This window comes from Caretta caretta, chromosome 11 (genome assembly GCF_965140235.1).
Source record: "Caretta caretta isolate rCarCar2 chromosome 11, rCarCar1.hap1, whole genome shotgun sequence".
NCBI classification, from domain to species: Eukaryota; Metazoa; Chordata; order Testudines; family Cheloniidae; genus Caretta; species Caretta caretta.
This window is the reverse complement of record NC_134216.1, coordinates 34794486-34816854: the sequence shown is the minus strand read 5'-3', so window position 1 is coordinate 34816854 and position 22369 is coordinate 34794486. Positions and strand designations below refer to the sequence as shown.

General features: G+C 41.0%; 1 protein-coding gene across 10 annotated transcripts in view; it reads left to right on the top strand.

Moving 5' to 3' along the window:
* Positions 1 to 22369, top strand: part of KCNH7 (potassium voltage-gated channel subfamily H member 7) — a 343414-nt gene that overhangs the window by 184301 nt on the left and 136744 nt on the right. For all 10 annotated transcript variants that reach the window (XM_075117891.1, XM_048868489.2, XM_075117890.1 and 7 more), the window contains exon 3: positions 11642 to 11797. In XM_075117891.1, the coding sequence (XP_074973992.1) occupies positions 11642 to 11797 (156 nt within the window). The remainder of the gene's footprint in view (positions 1 to 11641; positions 11798 to 22369) is intronic.

Sequence of the window (22369 nt, the reverse complement as noted above, 5' to 3'; positions counted from 1 at the left end):
GCCAGATAGATCTTTTGCCCCCACTGCTTCCCTTGGAAGGCTATTCCAAAACTTCACTCCTCTGATGGTTAGAAACCTTTGTCTAATTTCAAGTCTAAATTTTCTGGTGGCCAGTTTATATCCATTTGTTCTTGTGTCCACATTGGTACTGAGCTTAAATAATTCCTCTCCCTCTCTAGTATTTATCCCTCTGATATATTTATAGAGAGCAATCATATCTCTCCTCAACCTTCTTTTAGTTAGGCTAACCAAGCCAAGCTCCTTGAGTCTCCTTCCATAAGACAAGTTTTCCATTCCTCAGATCATCCTAGTAGCCCTTCTCTGTACCTGTTCCAATTTGAATTCATCCTTCTTAAACATGGGAGACCAGAACTGCACACAGTATTCCAGGTGAGGTCTCACCAGTGCCTTGTATAATGGTACTAAAACCTCCTTATCTCCACTGGAAATACCTCTCCTGATTCATCCCAAGACCGCATTAGCTTTTGTCACAGCCATATCACATTGGCGGCTCATAGTCATCCTATGATCAACCAGCAGTCCAAGGTCCTTCTGCTCCTCCGTTATTTCTAATTGATGCATCCCCAGCTTATAACTAAAATTCTTGTTATTAATCCCTAAATGCATAACCTTACACTTCTCACTATTAAATTTCATCCTATTACTATTACTCCAGTTTACAAGGTCATCCAGATCCTCCTGTATGATATCCCGGTCCTTCTCTAAATTGGCAATACCTCCCAGCTTTGTATCATCTGCAGACTTGATTAGCATACTCCCACTTTTTGTGCCAAGGTCAGTAATAAAAAGATTAAATAAGATTGGTCCCCAAACTGATCCTTGAGGAACTCCACTGGTAGCTCCCTCCAGCCTGACAGTTCAACTTTCAGTAGGACCCGTTGTAGTCTCCCCTTTAACCAATTCCTTATCCACCTTTCAATGTTCATATTGATCCCCATCTTTTCCAATTTAACTAATAATTTCCCATGTGACATGGTATCAAATGCCTTCCTGAAATCTAGGTAAATTAGATCCACTGTGTTTCCTTCATCTAAAAAATCTGTTACTTTCTCAAACAAGGAGATCAGGTTGGTTTGGCACGATCTACCTTTTGTAAAACCATGTTGTATTTTGTCCCATTTACCATTGACCTCAATATCCTTAACTACTTTCTCCTTCAGAATTTTTTCCAAGACCTTGCATACTACAGATGTCAAACTAACAGGCCTATAGTTACCCAGATCACTTTTTTTCCCTTTCTTCAAAATAGGAACTATGTTAGCAATTCTCCAATCATACGGTACAACTCCTGAGTTTACAGATACATTAAAAATTCTTGCTAATGGGCTTTCAATTTCGGGTGCCAATTCCTTTAATATTATTAGATTAAGATTATCTGGGCCCCCGATTTAGTCCCATTAAGCTGTTTGAGTTTCACTTCTACCTCAGATATGGTAATATCTACCTCCATATCCTCATTCCCATTTGTCATGCTACCATTATCCCTAAGATCCTCTTTAGCCTTATTAAAGACTGAGGCAAAGTATTTGTTTATATATTGGGCCATGCCTAGATTATCCTTAACCTCCACTCCATCCTCAGTGTTTAGCCTTGTATCCTTGTTTCATAGACATAGTTCATCATTTTTCTATATGTTGATATTTATATTGCTTTTCTTATAATCCACGTTCTACACACACATACAGATCTCTATCTTTGATTTTCTTCATTCGCAGTTTGATTCTTTTTTCCTTGTAAAATATTTAATCACTCTATATTTTCTGAGAGTTTTTATGTACGGTTAAATAACACAGCACCATGAAACTGTCCTCTCATATAAAATGTACTCAGCATTACAGTTAATCACCCTGGTTCTATTAGAGTGTAGGCGTAGATATTAATAATTATGAGTTTGACAATAATTGTGTCTATTCTGTATTATAAGAAAAGCTACGGTAGGGGTGTAGCTATTAAAATATACCATAAATGGAATAAATGTAAAAGAAAATGAAGTCTTAAGAATGCTGGTACTTTTCAGACTGCCAGATGATTGCTGGGAGATCCACAGTCTACAGGGGGTTAATTTTATAGTTGGCTAACTCAGAATGTATCCCCCCTCCAACACTGTATGCATATGCCTTACACTCTCTACAGCAGTCATGTAAATCAGAAGTCTTAGTATCAGCAGTCACATCAGTAATACACTGAATATCTATTTGATATGGAGGGTGCAGTGAACTGTCAAGGGGAGCAGGTCCCATTAAATCATTGTAAGTTCCCTAATAAATACCAGCCAAATATATTCTTCCTCTCTTTCCCCATCCCCCCTCAAATGTAGCTCCTGGAATGAAGAGGGACATAATACATTTCAACCTGCCAGCTATTTTTAGTTGCTCCTCCGCAATGAATCTTTTAAAAGAGACAGTCATACAGATCCATCTGCAGCAGTTTAATGGAAACTTGTGAATTCCCCATTCTTGCCACACAAGGTAGCTCATTTTCAGTCAACTGGAGCTGGAAAATGATTATGTAAAGTCACAGCCCCAATTGCATAGGTTAAAATTATGGGAATTATACAGCCCATTCCCAGAAGTTGTGTGTGGAAACTAACTATACACATTTTGATAGAGTGGGACTGTGGTGTAGCAGTTAAAGGCTAGACTTCTGGGTTCTGTGCTTGGTTTTTTCATTGACCTGCAGTGTCACATTGGACAAGTCATTTAGTTTCTCTGTGTTGCACTCTGACCACATGTAAAATGAGCAGAGTAATACTTACATACTTTGCAGCAGACTAGTTGACTTAATTATTGTGTGTTATGTTTTTTGAGGTTCTTGGAAGGGATGCACTATACAAGTGCAAAGGATTCTTATTCTCAGAGGTTCCTCCTGTTTCCAGTATGTTGAAGTGTAAGGAGAATCCAGAAAAAAGACATACGCATCTTGTATTTGAAGGCCAAATTTTTGACATATTTTGAGCAGAGTGTTCAAAACTCAGCTGGCTCAGAAGATCTATAGGAGCAAACTGAACCCCGAGAGCAAAAGGGCAAAAAGCAGCTACTGACATACAGGTTTGTTAGATCTTTCTTTCACGCAGGGTATTTCTGAATCATACAGTTAGCTCCAGTGTTCTTGCCCAATGTTCTGAATTTGTTTCACTGAGAGATGGGGAAATTTTCTAGAGGAAGACTGTGCTTCTTACCAGTGGTGGAAATGTTTCACTAATTTTCCTGTAAGTGATAATGAGCTAGGCTGGCAAGCTTGTGGAGAGCCCCTTATTCTAATGACAGGTTTCAGAGTAGCAGCCGTGTTAGTCTGAATTCGCAAAAAGAAAAGGAGGACTCGTGGCACCTTAGAGACTAACCAATTTATTTGAGCATAAGCTTTCGTGAGCTACAGCTCACTTCATTGGATGAAGGTGCCACACATACTCCTTATTCTAATGCTATCAACAGACTGAATGGGGTTACAGGCAATTGGTGTAATTTTCCTGATCTCTGGATACTGCTAAATGTTATCACTGGGTGAAGTTACTCAACTATGGGGTTCATAAAAATGCTACTGAAAAGCATATTTTTTTTTACTTTGGAAATGGCCAAATGGCACCAACTGTCACATGTTTACGAGGACATTTTTCAGAAAGGATACCCTCAAATTTCACCCTAGATTACAGAGCTTTCATCCCTTCAGCAACAAGCTATAAACATCTCCAGCCAGGGCCCTGAAGTGTGTTTACAAAGTGATGTTGCCTCCTGCCTTGCTTTTTGAGAAATCACTTTTGTTTGAAGGAGAACACAATGGTAATATATTTTAGTCCCTTACTATTCTAGGTGAGCACCCTCCCCCACTCAGTTTATCACAGACTAAGGAGCAATCCCCCCCCCCTTTTTTAATATTTGTTTAAATATTAGAAGAACATCATTGACATGATAGCATACAGCAAAAGCCAGCAGAAGCTTGGCAAAGGGTTCTGCCTGCTTAGAGTAGACTTCAAGCATCAGGGAGATATAGTTCATTTACAAAGGTTTCATGACAAACAATAAGTGTCCTGATTCCTGACCCTTAGCCTAAACAATCAAAATATAAAGTTTTTTCCTCAGCTAGAATCTGAGCTCAAAGCACAAAATAAATGGGTTTTTTCCCCCAGCAGTAGCTCTCAGAGATCACACAAGATAGAACACCCATTTTCTAGATGATTGTGCTTTTGGGTTTGTTTGGGTGTTTGTTTGTTTGTTTTAATCAGCTGCACCTTTGCTCTCTTTATATCCCCTCTCTGAGAAGGCGGGTGCTTCTTCACTAGCCCTGTTAGTAAATGACAAGTAGTCACATTGTCAGGTGTCTTCATTTCACTGCAATCTTGACAGCTCTGCAGGAGCATCTGGCTGCTGAAGCAAGGTTTTAACCCATTGTCTGCCATGGTCCTGTATCCTTCTCTGGTAAAAGATATGGGTATTAAGATTAGAACCAAAAGGTCTTGTATTTATGTTCATGTATGAATAGCATGGACATTATCATAAAGAAAAATGTATGGACATTATTATAAAGAAAAATATTGCATATACATTTAGTATAATCACAAGTGCAAATCTTTCACAATTCAACTCTCCATGCTTTTTCATGATTGTTTAGTCTTTTGGGAACTATATGAGCCAAGAATGTGCAAAATGCTCTTTGCAACCTTGAACAGTTTTCATCAGGAGACTACCATGGACAGAATATCATAGAGGGGAGATGTGAACATGTGTAACTCACTGGGGAAATGTTCAGAATAAAATATATCTGTTATGCAGTATATCCCTCACAGGCTCCTAGCCAGCCATTGGTTGTCTGGCTATGCCAAAAGGAGACATTAGATATGGGTTTAATCAGGCCGCAACTTTATTATTGACAGATGTCTGGGACTAACCCAGTGGATAAAATGTGTGCAGTGCAGGTGCAAAATTTATGTCCCTCAAGCAGATTCACTGCTGGGACCTTACCAATTCCCACCAATTCTGGGGCGGGGGTTGGGGCTTCCACAGCTCCCCCCCCCCCCCCCATTTATCCAAGTCCCTCCAGCAATTCCCTTGCTGGGACCTTACTACTTCCAACCAGCTCCGGATAAGGGGGGGGGGGGGGGCTTTCATCAGCTCTTCCCTCCCCCCCCCCCCTTTTCATCCAGGTCTCTCCAGCAATTCCCTTGCCGGGACCTTACTGACCATGCCCCCTCATAGGAGGGGGTTAAGGTGGACTATAATGATGTGGGGGTTTGCTCCCTGCCGTACCAGTCATAGGAGTCCCCAACTGCCCCCGGCTTGCTCAATTACCAAGCACCTCTCCTTAATTCCTTTTCCAAGCCATTTTTTCATTCTTTTGTGCCTTAATTTATGGATTACCTGCACTGAATGTTCGCCACAAGGAGGCGCCAGCCATTAGCTTGGCTGCTGTGAGTAAAGAAGGGAGGGGCCAGGCCCAACTAACCTTTTTAAGCACCACATTCCTAGATGGTGAATCATTTTCCACATTGACTGCTCTTTCCAGCAGCTTTACGTCTTCCCTCCTGCCCCAAGCCAGAAAACATTGCCCTCTTCTTCCGGCCAACCAGCCAAACTCCTCCCTGCTTAAGTGCTGGGTGGTGATTTGAAAATGAAAGCAGATGGAAAATCCTGCTCATGGAAACCTCTGTTTCATTAACAGTGCTTTAGTTAATAAATAATATAACCCATGCTGGATTGCTGATCACCAGTATTGTTTGCTTTAAGTAAAGTGTACATATACTACAAAATGGAAAAGAAATAAGTGTGTAATACTAAAGTAAATAATGTGGAGACATATGCAAGGAAGTAGCATAGGCAGCTAAGGTGACCACACACATTTCAGGGAAATGAAGGAGAGCTGTAAGATAAATGCAGGACAGAATATATATTTTTAAGGACAGCACCTTCGTTTTTTATGCATGGCAAAAATCTTATTAACACAAAAGCCTAATTTTTTACAATAGAGTATGATTATTTGCACTACTGTTGTAGAAGTATGTAACAATAGTGTATGCTATTTTGATTTTATGTGGGAGAGGGGACATTAGGCAACAAATAAGGAGTGTCCCTTTAAAAAAAAGGACAGATTATTATGCAGTGAGAGACAAATGTACCCATACGTATTCTTCATTCTGTGCACAGTACCAGGCATATATTCTCAAGCTGAATCTCAATTGTCCAGACCCTCTCTAGCTAGATAGACAAACAATGCCATAAATGGTGAGATTCATGCCAAATAAATAAACACTGTAGATAGTTGCAGCTGCAACTGAGGCTCATAGAAGCTGGAAATTAAAGTTGTTTCATTCATTCTGGTCAGTTTGCCTGAAATAACAGTGATGCCTGACCTTCAAACCCGCTAATGAGTGACGTGAACAAAAAAGTACAAGGGACTGAAATGTGAAATACCCATGTTTTGTTGCAAGTAATTTATAATTGATTTTAAAAGTTTAAAATAATCTTTAATTAATAGATTCTTCGCCCCCCACCCCCACCCCCGAGTTTCCATCTCCTTGAGGGCATGCGTTTTGAGTATGTATCTTGAGGGCAAAACAATGGAATGAACATTTCAGGAAAGAACAGGCAGCCTTCCCTCTTCCCACCCTGCCCCTCCCCCCTCCACTCCCCACCACACCTTCCATAAATCCTTTCCATAAATGGATTTATGTTCTATAATTGCTTGGATTTTTCCCCCTGAAACAGTCACTCAAGTGTTTCATTCATATCTTTATTCAGAGATAAAGATGAAGCCGATTCTGAAAATGATTTGTCTAACACTACAGCACTGTCTGCCTCCACTCTCTCACAGACAGCCCATTTACTCTCCCCTATGTTTGCTCTTTCCATTTGCTCCTTCCTTGCACATCTCTCATCAGCACCTTCAGGCCAGGAAGGAGCAGCTGTGTGGATTGGACAGCAGCCACTCTGGGTTTTCCAGGGGTTGAAGGCCACAGCAGCTGCAGCAGGAGGGCGTCATAGCTCCTCTCTGTGTTTGAAGGCATTGGAGCGGGTGTAGTCGGTGTATGGACACATTGCCATGCAAACACAGGAGGCACAATACAAACAGAGCTGGGCGACATTTTTTGGACCATCATTTATTAGCTGAAAAATGCAGCTTCAGGGCAACTGAAACTATTTGTGGAGTCAGGTCAAATTTGGTGTCTAGTTTCAGCTGAAAAAAATTTAGAAAAAGTCAAAATGTTTCTTTCTGACATTCTTGTACGGAAGTGTTTTGATTTTTCGTTGCAAAAGGATGTTCCCTTTAGAAAAAAAAGGGAGGGGGGAGAGGGGAATAAAAACCACACAAACAATTAAACAAGCCAGAAAGCCGAACAGTTTCGTTTGACCCCAAATGATTTTTTTTCTTTATTTGGTTGGTCCATTAAGCCAAAACATCAATGATTTGCTCAGCTCTACAAACCCCTATATATATCTCACGGTGATTCTGAATCTGTAGAATTGATGAGCTTTTGGTAGATATCTTATATGTTACTCTTTATGGATAAATATTCTGTCAGACATGTTTGGCAATGTGAGTTTGTTAGGTTTGAGGTCAGAGTTAATTGCAAAGAACATGGGACCTTTTGCTAAGGGGTCTCTGGGTCACAGTATTTCAGCAAGGGATTGCTCCATCCTAGCCCATGTTCTCCCTAGGATCCTGTTGTGAAATCATAATGCTGGATTTCTAACATCAAATTAATTTCCACAGCAGAGTGTGGGCTGATTTCAATACAAGGTCATACACCCATGATTTTGACTTAAATTCAGGAATAAGCAGAAGGAGACATTGGGCTACTGTTTAGAAAGAGCTTTTCTAAACATGGAATTCATACTGCCAAGGAAATTTCCAACTTTTCTCCAGCGTCTCTCAATCTACTCATATAGCGTCCATCACAGTAATAATTTTAACTATATATTTGAATTGTTTTCAATGGTAAAGTAAATGTTTATATTTCATGACAATTCCTCAATAATATTCTTTTAAAAGCTGAGACATGAAGCTTTGGTCTTTCAGCACACTAATCTAATTTCAAATACCACTTGGATATTTAATCAATTTGTTAATAAAGGTGTAATTTTAATAATTATTCTGATTACACATCTTTTGCTTTCTCAGTGGCTACAGATAAGAATTGCAAATTCCAGATACTTCATTAAAATTTGTATTGCTCATCAGAGGCATTTCCTACTTTCAGAATGTTTCAATAAAGAGGACAAACACGGAAATCATGCTGAGTGCCATGACAAGTAATTGAATGACTAAGAGTGCAAATATTGGATAATATTGTTTACAAACAAGTTACTTATTACTTCTTTCATTACTGTCAGCTTCATTAGAGAATCAGCTACTTTTTTCCCCAACAAGTATTTATCTCTTTACTCTGGTGTTTTATAGTCACAGTTGCCTTTTGTCTTATTCTTACATTACTTATTTTCATTTGGATACAAATAATCTAGCTTTTGTGATATTGACATCATAACAAAATGTTACTTAAATGTGAATTATGCTGCTTAGCTGGTACCGTAGCCTCTTGTGCTCTGAGGCTGTCAGACCAAATGAACTAGAAGGGGTTTGGTTTGGTGAGGTGGCTCTGGAAGCAAGGCCTTCACTAAGGATCAGCAAACTGGGTTGAAATTCTATTTTAAGATTTCCTGTAGTAGTCTAGTACAACAGAGTGTAAATTCTGAGGCAACTTGATTTAAATTAGAGAATGGACGTTTTTGGTGATAGTACAATCAATACAATAATCTCTGTCATATTTATTTTGATATTAACTTCAGTTTAGTTTAGGCTGTCCCCACATTTCAGTTTTCAATGTGCTGCTAATTTTTGTATCGATCACACTTAGTTGCATTGTAGAAGCTGTCACAGGTTAGCTAGATGTTTTGACAGCTGGGTGAAGGGCAGAGATAGAGTCTGGTACTCAAAAAGGCTTGAGAGGTAGAGTGGAATTGTGGGATAAGCATATTACCTGGATGTTTCCACTAAAATGATCATCCATGAACTATTTAGACATTTAATTTTCCACATTGTTTTCCTTAGCTTTCAGAGTTAACTCCCTACTTAGATGAATGGAGGTAGTTCACACCTCTCAGAGCTATCTTTCAGGCTGTCTGCAGACTCAGGCAGAGAACATGGTATCGCCGTATATTTGGTTCACATTATAAGGTTTAAACACAACCAAACTGGCACACGTGTATATTCCAGTGGAATCATAGACTATGCAAGACCCTGCCTTGAAGCAACACCTAGATGGTACAGGAAGCAGTGTTAGGGAATTTGTTAGCTGGCACCTTTCCCTTAAAGGTGGAGTGCTACTTCAGGTGCTATCTCTTGGATGAGATGTAAAATGCAGACTCTGATCACTTGTAGTCATTAAATATCTCCCGGCACTTATTAAAAGCCCTGATGTGTTGGACAAATTCTAGCCTGGTTAAATTCATTTGACCAAATACTCTGTTGGTGTAAATGATATAGCTCCATCAACTTCATTGGAGCTATGTTGATTTACACCAGCTAAGGATCTCTCCCTCTTTGTGTTCCTAAATTCTCCCTGCAATTTCCTTTGGCTACAGTATTATTCAATTTCTGTCATGTTCTTGTGCTGTATTTCTCCTCAGAGGTGAATCACTACCTATGGTGTACATATCATTTGTACATGCTTGGGAGTGAAATGTTCTCCGTAAATGTGAAATAGCATTAATACTTCATGCTGTGGGAAGACATGTTAAAAGCTAAAACTCCCTTGAGTGCAAAGGTAGCCTTGAGCATGTGTTTAGTCAACTCTGTTGGTCACTGTCACCCTTGTTTCCCCAAACCATAAACATTTGATCCACTGGAGTTCAGCATTCTTCAAATCCACATGAGTTTCAAGACATGTGAGTTTCAATCCAAGACAATCTCCTGCCCTTTGATTTTTCCATGAGAGGCAGGAAGTGGCAGGTTGCAGGATCATCACTTGATTAGTAAATCTGTATGTCACAACAGAATCCACATGCTGAAAAATTCAAAATAACAAGCTACGGATGGAAAGTAACAATGTCTTTCCAAATGAATCAAAAAATGTCATTTTAAGTGTTAAAAGTCAATATGTATTTTGGTTAATTAGCTGAAAACATAACGGTTATTTCTAGCCTCTCTTCAGACTCTCTGTTTAACCAGTCTATGTTGCAATGCTTGGCCTGCAGCACTTCTATTTATAGCTCTCATGGAACAGTCTTAAATTGCTTATTTTCTGTTTACTAAAGTCATCCCCTTTGTTACCATGGAAACTGTGGCAAGTGCCACAGCTTAACTGTTTTATTAAATGGATTGAAGGTACAGCTGCAAAACTTGAAGGGGCAGCATGTCCATTTTTATCCGTAGCTCCAGCTGCCTTAAATACCACATTACAGCAAATGTTACCTTAACTACTAGGGGCCAGGTTCTGATTTCAGTTACAATGGTGTAAATCTTGAGTATTTCTTTTTTCAGTGGAGATACTTCTGATTTATTGTGGTGGGACCCAGATCAGGATCTGTCCTTAAAAAATTACACTGCCTGTCAAATGTCGGTGATTATTACATTCAAATGGATCAATTACAGATGATGTTCCTGCTCATCTTGGGAAGACACTTGCTCACAGTTGTATTTGTGTGAAGCTTTTAGGAGAATATTATCTTATTTCTTACAGCAATCACATTATTGTTCGAATCAGTGCATTCCACTAATGTAACACCAGGAATCAGAGAGAAGCTAATGATTTTGTCAAATATCAGTTTTCCAAGGAAAATTATAATGATGAACATAGGACAAAACTTTTAAATCCCTACTAAGGCACATATGTAAAAGGGCCCTGAATTTCAGAAGTGCTAAGCAATCATACCTCCTGTTGACTTCAGTAAGAGTTGTGGTGGTCAGCACCTCTGAAATTCAGGCCACTTAAATTAGGTCTGTCACCATGGATTGGGTGCCTAACATCAGTTACTCAAGTTAGAAAATCTTGGCTATTAAGGTTTGGAAATGTGTTTGATGATAGAATGTGAATCACCAGTTAGTATGATCAAGTTTAAAACAAAGGACTTGTTTCCATTAACATAATTTTTAATTCAAAAATCAAAATGCCATTGTGCAGACCCCAAAATAATAAGAACAAAAATAAGAATGGCTATATATTTATACACATAAATGTTTAATGAGTGATTTTCTCTATTGTAACCAAACCAAAAAGCTTCAAGAACCCCTGATATTTAGGAAGTGAATGTGGCTTTGTGTTCTCCAATAAGCATTGTGGTTGATGGGGTAGCTTGCCTGTGGCATTTGATACTGAATACCTCCACAATGTGATGCTGTGTGTTTATATTCAAAGCATTTCCAGTGAATAAAAACCAGTGCACCAAAAGAAAGTGGCGACTTACCTGAGAAGTCTTTTGGAACAAGTTAACGTGATAAGCAATTAGAAGACACTTACATTTCCTCTGTGCCAAAAATGGCCTTATTTAAATAAAAAATGCTTCATGTGTCTGGTGAGCAAAAGAAACAATCTGCGGCATTTTTGACATTACTGGAGTTATTGGTGAAAGAAAAAAAGAAACTATGCAGATTTCTTTGACTTACATAAACTTCCTTTCTTTTTCTCCCTTCTTAGGGTCCACCTTCATTTGCAACACCCACATAATCCCAGTGAAAAATCAAGAAGGAGTAGCTATGATGTTTATTATTAACTTTGAGTATGTAACAGATGATGAGAATGCGGAGTCTCTCGAGAAGTTCAACCCGATATTGCCAGCCAGACTTGTAAACCGTAAGTGGGGGGTGAGTGGAGGAGGGAAGGGGAGAGAAAGCGATCATATATTGCTGTTATTTTCATTGCAGAACAGTTTCATCCACGTTATAATTTCAGATATTATGAATTAAAAATATATCAATAGACCTAATTGCAAAGAGAATTTGCTACTCTTGACAATACTTACCGCTCCTATAACTGTGGTAGAATTTTAACATATGTAACTTTTTAGTTACAGGTTTCCACTACAAGCGTGTCAAATTTGACTTATTTCTAAAATAATGTATTTCAGTTTGACACATTTCAGCAAAAAGTGATCAAAAATATGAACTAAAGTTGAAAAACAAACCCGACCAAAACCATGTTATCCCCAAATATCCTACTTCTATTAAGAGTCGGTACCCTACCATAAATCTAGGCAAATTTAAACTAAATCTCAGGAAACACTTCCTAACGAGAGCTGAGTGTGTAATGCCAAAAAAAAATCCATTAATATTCATTCAAATCTTTAAGGGCTTGATTTTGTACCCAATGAAGTTGACGGTAACTCACCCGTTGATTTTGGTGGTACAAGGATAAAACCCTACATTAATTTACATTGGCCATTCTCATGTGCCTTTTATGTTTTCATTTGCAAACATTTGAATTTTACGGAAATATTCATGGAAAGTTAATTTAATAGCTGAATGCACAAGTATTCCCAGAAATTAAATTTTAAATTTGCATGCATACGTATTCAAATCAGAAGTACCTGCATGCTTATCTACTCAGGAGATAAAAACAATCTATGAAGAAAACATTTTAAAGATCTACATCAAATACATATGAGAAATCATGAACCACTTGCAGATTGCCTGTGAACACAAAAAAAAGAGGTTAAGTTCATCAAATGAAAGTATTCATTGGGAATCATTTGTTTATTCCTAACGGTGAGGGCTATTAGACTGTGAAATGGCAGTGCAAAGGAGGCAATGGAATCCCCATTGCTTGACACATTTAAAACCAGACTTCAAAGCAATAGGAGATACACTGTAGAGAGCAAACCTGCTCAAATAGAAAGATGCAATGGATAATCTAATAGGTTTTTAGTCTCTCTAACTCCTAGGAGTCCATGAATATTGTTAGTCCAAACCTTTATAGGCTAAGAAATCAGAGTCCCAATCAGTTCCACAGTTAGGGTTCATATCTGGCAACTCAATGTATTGCTGAAACAGCACTGGGCTATATGCATGACGACATGTTTTACTTTACAGCAGTTTTAATGTATTTTTCTGGTATTTCAGCCTGAACCAGTGTTGGATAAATGAATGTAGTTGCTATTCCTCAGGGAGAGTGTATTACGTGACTGAAAAGGGGGGTTCTAGTAAAACAACAACAAAACCCTTTGTTTCTACTACTCAATTATTATTGTCTTTTGGGGAGCTCTATGCTCCCCTTCCCAAATGGAAATGCACACAAAGGTACTTGAGGAGCCACGGTTCCACACCATCCTCCTTCAGTATCACCAGCCTGGTGCATGCAGATAAGATATCCTTAACAAAAGATAATAAAGACATGGCAAATCTGAAGCCCTACTTGGTGTTCCCTATTGCCCCCACTTTATACCCACTCCTTGATCCAGCATTCTGGATACTCCACCACAGCAGTGATCTTGTGACCCCTCTGACTAGGGAACACACAATATGTAATAAAGAGTGCTGCTGCTCAGAAGCATCGGCTACCAGTTATGCCTTTTCGAGAGTGGAATATGCTGCAATAGAATGATTGCTCCCTATTCCTCTCCCTTCTATCCAGGCCACTACCCTATGAAGCTGAGCTTATGCGTGTAGCAGGGATCCAGCAGCTGGAGAGTTGGAGGAAACTTCTCTCTATGTAATAGAGCTGGTCAGAAATTTTCCAGTGGAATGTTTCTCTGTTGGAAAATCCTGATTCCTCAAAAGTGAAACATTTCATGGAAATGCCTCACCTTTAATGAAAATTCATTTCAAAATGAAAATTGAAAATAAAAGTTTTGGTAAGGTCAGAATATTCCATGTCAACCTTTTTGGAACAGACTGTTTCAATTTTTCCTTTCAAAATGACTTCTTTTTTTCAATTTATATTATAAAATGATATATAAAATGAAAAAAAAGTTGAAATTCAAATGATATATATTGAAATACTTTGAATTTTTTGTTTGTTTGTTTCTTTATGGAGCCGAAGAAATTTGAAATTGCACCACTTCCCAAAACAAAAAACTCTGGTTCTGGTAGAGCTCTACTGTGTAGCTTTCATGGCCCATTTTCTGCAGAACCTGCATAAATTTGCTCACCTTCACTTCATGCAGTCATTCCCTGAAAAGTTTCCTCTAACACATTCAGCTCTTACTGACAGATTCCCCAGAGCTAGTACCTGCTCTTAGTGAGCTAGAACATGTTCTGGCAGTGAGCATTATTATTGTCCCCATAGTCTGGTTGGTCCATTAACACTTGGAAAATTGCCTTTAGCATTACACTTAATGTGATAAAGGGACTTGGAACCTCAGCCCTCTGACTGGAAAATAACCTGCCCAACTCTTTCTGGATAGAAGGCAAGGAGGGGCCAGAACATCATTGCAAGTGCCCAGGGGAGATCTCCCCCAGTCTAAGTACACCATAGGAGTGACTAAGTGGTCCTATGCTGCTTCCCCACCCCTGCAAGCCGCAGTACAGGGAATGAGAGGGACTGTAGTGCACAGCACTACTGCAATTCTGGATTGCTCCTGATTAAAGTTACCTTTGATCCCTCCCCCTAGGCTGTGCCCTCTGTGCTGCACCTCTTGGAAAGCCAGCCCCGAACCTCACCCATTGTCTGCCATGCATTATGTTGTGGTTAAAAAGTACAGAAAGCATGACATTGCTATAGTACCTGCAAGTCGTTTCAAATGCAAAAGAGATTTCAATCCCTGTTTTGTGAGATGCACCCTGAAATAATGTCTTCATTAAGATTTGAGGAAGAACGTTTTGTGGGTAATACAATAATTGGATGTAAGTGCACAGAATGGACTAAATTCTTCCCTCTGTTACACTTGTACAACCCCACTGAAATCAATAGTGTTGTTTGGGTATTACTGTGGAGAGATTATTGCCCATCATTTAAAACTAGCAGAATGCCTATAATGGGGCCTGCTTATAATGTATTGCAATTTTTTTACAATATTTATGAAAAATATTTCCTTTACTCTTCCTCCTTTTAAAAACAAACAGTCCAAGCTGTATTTTTCCTTTGTTTTTCATATAGTACATTCAAAAGACAGTTGTACTTTTCTAGAAATATTACCATTAAAATCCCATCAGGAGGTATAGTAATAGTGATACAAATTATGTCTGCTAGCCTCTAATACCATTCTGTGTCCATTTTATGCAGGGTATGTCTTTAGGTGTTTTGAATATCTTTGCTTTACTATTAGTTTTCAAACGCAATTTTTTATTATCATAATAAAACAGGATGGTTGAATTTTCCCCCAGTGTAGCTATAAAGGTAACATTGGTAGTGGGGGGGGGGAATAGAGTGGTAATAAGAAAAGAAGTGTCCTTCCCCCCAAAAAATTTCTGGCCATCAGTTCCTGTTATCTGTCTTTAATACATCAGCACGTATACTTGGAAGTGTTCTGATGCCCCACCTGAGGTCTCATGTACATACTGTGTGCTTCAGAATGCCAACACCCATTTGCCTTAATTGCACTTGTCCCCAGACCCAGCTGCGCAATTGCAGATGCCACCCCAATCCTGAATGAGTAAGAGCCAAATTCATGTGCAGGAAGCCCCAGCCTTGTCAGTCCCTGTCTTAAAACTGTAACAAAGGGGTAGATTGTGAGAGGACTCCCCCTTAACTGTGAATCAAGAGAGCCCATCCCTTGCTGGTCTTATTGCCATGTATGCCCTCACAGCCTCCAAAGGGCAGATCCCAGGCTCACCACCCTCCTGTAAAATAATGGTTCACCCTGGCCTCCTTGATCCATCATTGACCACCTCAAGATTATTACCACCAATTGCCCCTCCCATTGTATAACCCCAATTCCAAATCCCTGCCAAAAGAGTCCCTACAGGACGCAGGTACTAGTTTGCTGATTCAAAAAGCTCCAAAAATGCTACCAGAAAAGTTGCCTTGAACAAGCTCACCTCTTGTCCACAATGACATAAGGGCTCTAGGATCCACACCAGATCCCTAAGCATATTAACAGTGATGAGATGACATGCATCCTCCCTAGGGTCGGTGCTTCAAAATCACCCCACTGGAAACCTTCCAACTAAAAACCCACTACAAGGATCTAGGTAACCATTCAGCCTACTGACAAACATAAGGGCCAACGTGCGAGTGGAAATGGTAGATGACACCAGTTGCCAGGTTACTAACGACACCATGTAGTGCAGCAACCATTCCTCTGTAATGGGCCATACCGGAGACAGGCCCTCCCATTCCTGAAATTGCACAAAATCATTAACACTTCTCTCATAGCTCTTCAATCTTTGTGGAAAAAAGAAAAGGAGGACTTGTGGCACCGTAGAGACTAACCAATTTATTTGAGCATAAGCTTTCGTGAGCTACGGTGCCACAAGTCCTCCTTTTCTTTTTGCAAATACAGACTAACACGGCGGTTACTCTGAAATCTTTGTGGAGCCACCAGTCTCTGTGCTATACTGACAGCCAACATCTGCCAGGGTTCCATAGTGCTCACAGCATCCGTTCGAGTTCCTTGCTGGCTCCTGGTGCCAGCTTGTGAAATCTGTCTATCTGACAATGAGACAATGCATCTGCTGTGCCATTGTCAACTCCAGGCACATGTCTGGAAGAGAAACAGATGTTAAAGCTTAAACATTGTAGTACAAATGCCATCACCAGACTCATAACACTGCGTGATCTGGAGGACTAGCAACTAACGTACTACTGCCCTGATGTCACACCAGAAACACAGCCTTTTATTAGCAAACTCCATTCCCCAAATGACCACTGCAACCAAAATGGGGGAAAAATCCAGAAATGTTATATTCTGCACTATCCCAGAATATCCAGGTGGAGGGCCATTGCTGGGTGTGCCACCTGCTTCGGTAAAATACCTCAAAACCTGTACTTCCCAAAGCATTCAAATGAATCTTTAAATCAGCCTCAGGCATCCATTCCTCCCTCCACAATCCATTAAAATGTCTCAGCAACTGTCCGTCTGCCCCCCCCCCCCGGCACCCTCTCAAATAGTAACTCTTATAAAATGGTGAGGTTGAGTTATGCCTCTGGTCACCTCTGCAAGCCAGGAACAGAATGCCCACCCCACTGCTACCACCCAGCAGGCAAAAATAAGATGTCCAACAATAGATTACAGCTCAGAGTGGAACTTTCCTGGCCACTCTTCCTCCTCTAAACAAGCCCTGTAGCTCCTGAAGCTTCTTCTGAGGGAGTCACCATATACCCACCAGTATGTCTAGCTCAATCCCCAGGAAGGTCAGTTTAAGGTACATCATTTTTTAACTCCCCTAGGGCTACCCTCGATTTTTTATCCAGGGCCTGAAAGGCATCTATCAGGCTAACACAGTGGTCAAAATTTGCCCTGCCTGTGAACAATAAGTCATCTAAGTAATGTACTACGTGCCGTAAACCAGCTTCCCACATCACTGCCCAGTGAAGCACTGTGTTAAATTTCTCAAATGCTGAATAGGATATTGCACATCCCGTGGGCATTGCTTTGTCAGAATAAAATTGTTCTTTGAAAAAGAAACACAAAAGGTTAAAGTCAGAAGGATGCACTGGCAGCAGTCGAAAAGCAGACTGACTATCACACTTGGCCATCAGTGCCCCTCGGCCACAAGACCTAATCACGCACACAGCCTCATCAGAGGAGGAACAGCACATAAGAACAAAATGCTGAGTCTATGCCATTGTTAACTGAGCTATCATGTGGATATGACAGGTGGTAAATTAAGCGATATTCACCCAGCACTTTCTTAGGGACCAAGCCTAGGTGAGACACCAGCCAGTTCTATAGAGGTATGTGATCGAATGGCACTGCTGCCCTAATCTGTTTCTTTACAGTATGACCCATTCCCACAAAGGACTTCAAACTTTTGTACATCACATGATTTCTTTCCTCCTAACAGGGATCCCAAACCTCAAAGTAAACCCAAATATGCCCCGTCTGTCTTGTCAAGACACTTCCAAAGGAGCACCATTAACGCTTCCAGCGTAACTGGACGTGGTGCTCTTGTCCAGCCCCCTTCCCCCCCACAACTTCAACTCATCCCCATCCCCTTCCTGTGCCTTTGCCCCCATACCCTGCTTCCACCTCTCTGGGTCTGCAGGTGGCACCTGACTTAACCACCATTCTCTTTCCCCACTGTGGCCTTCCTTGACTGCTGTGGCTGTATGGACCCCCCCAAGCACATTTCACAGGCATGTTTAAATTTGCAGATGCTACAAAAGCACCTGCTTTCATTAAATGCCCAGCAAATATCAGTACAAGCCTCAGGCCTCTGGCGGGCTTGTTGCAGAATGAACAGGCCACTGTCAGTGTGGAAACCAGGCTCCCGTGGTGTCATCCACTCTAACCACATCGTACAATGTTATATTTCCCACCAGATCCCAGTTTGTGCTGCTGCCCTCAAGCTAAACAGTGAAACCAAGCCATGGCCCCAAACATGTTATATGCCCGCCTGGTTGTACTTGAACAATGCTGTGCTTCTGCCTGGGTAAGCCTCTGCAATAACACCCACATAGGTCAGGAGGGCAGCTTCCCAATTTTCCCACATTCTTGCTTTCCTTGGACATCTCAATTGCCTGCTTGCTTTCCCCCAGCTTACTTTCTGTCAGTACCTCCCTGTGCAACAGTAATAACATGTCAAAATAGTCACCTCTCAAAATTTTATCTTTAGTGGTACTGAGGAGAGGAACTCCCATTGAGGGTCAGCCACCCAAGCGCACCCAACTCGTGATTGACCATTGGGGCACCCTCAATGCCCTATTTCCCCCAGCCACTCCTGGGGTGGCAATTCTACCTCACGAGTTCACATTCCCTATCAGTGGGTGAGATGTAGGGTGCTCAGAAATCACTCCATCAAGGGCTCCTACCCCCTGGCGAGGAGGCTGCCTCACCTGACTATCACCTGTCTGCTGAACTCGAGCGCATGCTGAGTTTCCATTATTACCACTTCTGGCCCCCTCACCCATGGAAGTTCCCGGCTGCTGCAATGACTGAAGATTAGCTTGCAACAGCTGTGTAATGCCATTAGCTTCTGTAGAAGGTGTATGTATCCAAGACGTCCCTGACACAGCTCCATCCCTGACCCCAGATCCCTTTGTAGACTTTCGGCTAGTTCCACTACCCCATCCTCCCTTACCCCCTCCATTGGTCCCCCAAGATGAAAAGTGGGCAAGTTCCCTAAATCCTACCGAGGTCCACCCTACAGAGACCCGATGCAGCATTGGATGGAAGGGACTCACTTTCATACCTTGCCTCTGCAACCTCCATCTGGCACTGGTCACACTCACCCCAGCCAACTGTGTCACTCTCCCGTTGCAATCCATTTGTTCAAATGTCCTGGCTCTGGACAACCCCCTGCACTTTGTAAGCATTGTAGTGCGATGGCAACAATTCTGAAAGTAATTACCTTGATTGCTTTAACTCATTCTCTGTTGGCTCTGCCACCCCCAAACACAGCTGTTTCACCACTAGGTGTGTTTACTTCCCCAAGAACCATGCCATTTGGTAGACTGACAGACCACCCTGGAATCCACCAACCCTGGTCCTCGGTTCAACCCCCTACCCATGTGGTGAGGATCCCACCCCCAGTCTTCCCCCTAGCTGGGTTTGGAACTCCCACCCCTGTCCACTCTAACATGCCTGCTATGGCTGGCTGGAAGGAGGGGCACCTTCCTCTCCTCCAATTCTCCTCAGACACCAATTGGTCTGAACCCCCCCCCACCCCCTTCCCTTTCTGCTACAAAAAAACCCACCTCTCCATCTGTGGGATGGAACTGGGGGCTTCTCCAGCACTTCTCCCTGGTCTGCTACAGCTGCCAGCTGAGTCTGAAACTTCCTCCACCTCCCTTCTGTTACCAAATGCCTGTGGGCAATTTCAAAGGGCAAAAATATGGGAGGAAAGATACTTTGACCATCTTTATGTTCCCACAATCCTGGGCACAGCCAGGGACCAGATATACACATGGCTGCTCTAATTGATGCCTGAATGCTCATAGGCTCAGTGGCCATTCTGGCAGCCAGAGATCACCAGAGCACAGGGTTGCCCAGCTGTGAACCACTTTCCTTTGACCACACTGCTACATGGTTGGGCCTAAGAAGTGTAGAAGCTGCTTCACCACCCAAGAAGTCCCCCCAAACAGAAGGAATTCTTAGGAACCGGGTAGGTCCAGTTGCTGAAGCTGCACAAAGCTACCAGATGGATGTGGTGGATGAGAGCAGGTACAGAGCTGAAGAAAAGAAAACCTGGGACCTTAAAATTTAGAAGAGACAGATGACAAAGGAGTAGGATTAGGAGAAAAGAAGGTAAAGGGTAAAGAAAACAAAATAAGAATTATGAAATGAAATAGGACTATAATCAATTATATTACCTTGTTAATTTTGGATATGCTTAGGCTGTTTCCTATTACTTATAGTGGTAGACCATTTCTCAATACGAATACCTAATTTAAAGTTCAGTCATGCCCGAACATTGGAAGTAACAGCAAATTCTCTGAGAGCAAGCTATTCTTTCATCAAATAACCCTACATAGAAGATATAGCACCAGATACAAATAGATGAGCTATGTTAATTGGAACACACACGGAATTTACAGTAATGGGAAACGGGTTGGGTGTGTGGGGAACAGATAGGATTAATGTTTACTAGAGAGTACCAGCATTTTAAGAGGCTCCTTTTAAGTGTAAGGTTCCTTAAACTGATTTTTCTTGTATTATAATGTCTTTTTATACGCACAAGAAAATATAGGTGGCCTAGTCAGACTGCAGGAAGGCAGAGCTAATAAGTGAATGGGAAACAAAGGGAACGCAGTTCTTTGCCAGGTCCCAGGAAACAAGACAATTCATCCATACTGTCACTCATCCTCTGATGCCTAAGTAAGACTTGACATAAAATATATCAAATGCAATTTTGGAAATTCCTTCCCTTTGCCTGAAAGCAACTATACTTCTAACTGCCTCCAATAGCTTTGCAGGTGATTGGTCTATACTGTACTGCCACCTAGATGTTAAAACAGCTAAACAGTATTTTGTCTGTACCTTCTAAGGTCCTCTTAACACAGTGTTGCACACAGTTGAGATCTAATATATTAAAAGAAAAATACACGGTCTTATGCAGTAGAGATTGCACATTGATTTCAGGTGCTCCACTACAGAAAAAACAGGATCTTTTTTGAACCCTGTTATGGTTTTGGCCTTCACAACATCCTCTGGCAAGGAGTTCCACAGGGTGGTTGTGTGTTGTGTGAAGAAATACTTCCTTTTATTTGTTTTAAACTTGCTGTCTATTAATTTCATTTGGTGACCTCTAGTTCTTGTGTTAAGGAAGTGTTGTCTACTACTTCTCATATCTACTTTCCCTACACCAGTCATGATTTTATAGACCTCAATCGTATTTCCCCTTAGCCGTCTCTTTTCCAAGCAGAAAAGTCCTAGTCTTATTAATCTCTCCTCATATGGAAGCAGTTCCATACCCCTAATAGTTTTTGTTGCCCTTTATGAACCTTTTCCAATTCCGATATATCTTTTTTGAGATGGGGCGACCACATCTGCACACAGTATTCAAGATGTGGGCATACTATGGATTTATATAGAAGCAACATGATATTTTCTGCCCTATTATCTATTCCTTTCTTAATTATTCCCAGCATTCTGTTCACTTTTTTGACTGCCACTGCACATTGAGTGGATGTTTTCAGAGAACTCTCCACAATGACTCCAAGATCTCTTTCTTGAGTGGTAACAGCTAATTTAGACCCCATCATTTTATATGTATAGTTGGGATTATGCTTTCCAGTGTGCATTACTTTGCACTTACCAACATTAAATTTCATCTGCCATTTTGTTGCCCAGTCTGTCAGTTCTGAGAGATCTGTTTGTAGCTCTTTGCAGTCTGCCTGGGACTTAACTATCTGTAGTAATTTTGTATCATCTGCAAATTTTGCCACCTCACTGTTTACCCCTTTTTCCAGATCATTTATGAATAGATTGAATAGGACTGGGCCCAGAACAGACACGTGGGGGACACCACTATTTATGTCTCTCCATTATGAGAACTGACCATTTAGCAAGTGATGTTTAATAGCTTCTAGCACATATGCAGGAACAAGTTCAGCAACCAGCAATGTGAAAAATAAGGATACTAGCAGCAGTGAATAGAATCCTTTCCACTTAGTCTTTTTTCTTTATTTGTCCTTGTGAAGACTCATCACCAGTTCCCTTTGTTAGGGGACCAGTGGTTATACTGTGGGCATGTTGAATTTTGGAACCATACCTGTACCGTATTAGTACATAATTAGCAGTGTTTTGCAGATGGGCACTGTTGTGGGACGTTCTCCACTCTGTTGTCTGTTTCAGAGTAGCAGCCGTGTTAGTCTATATCTGCAAAA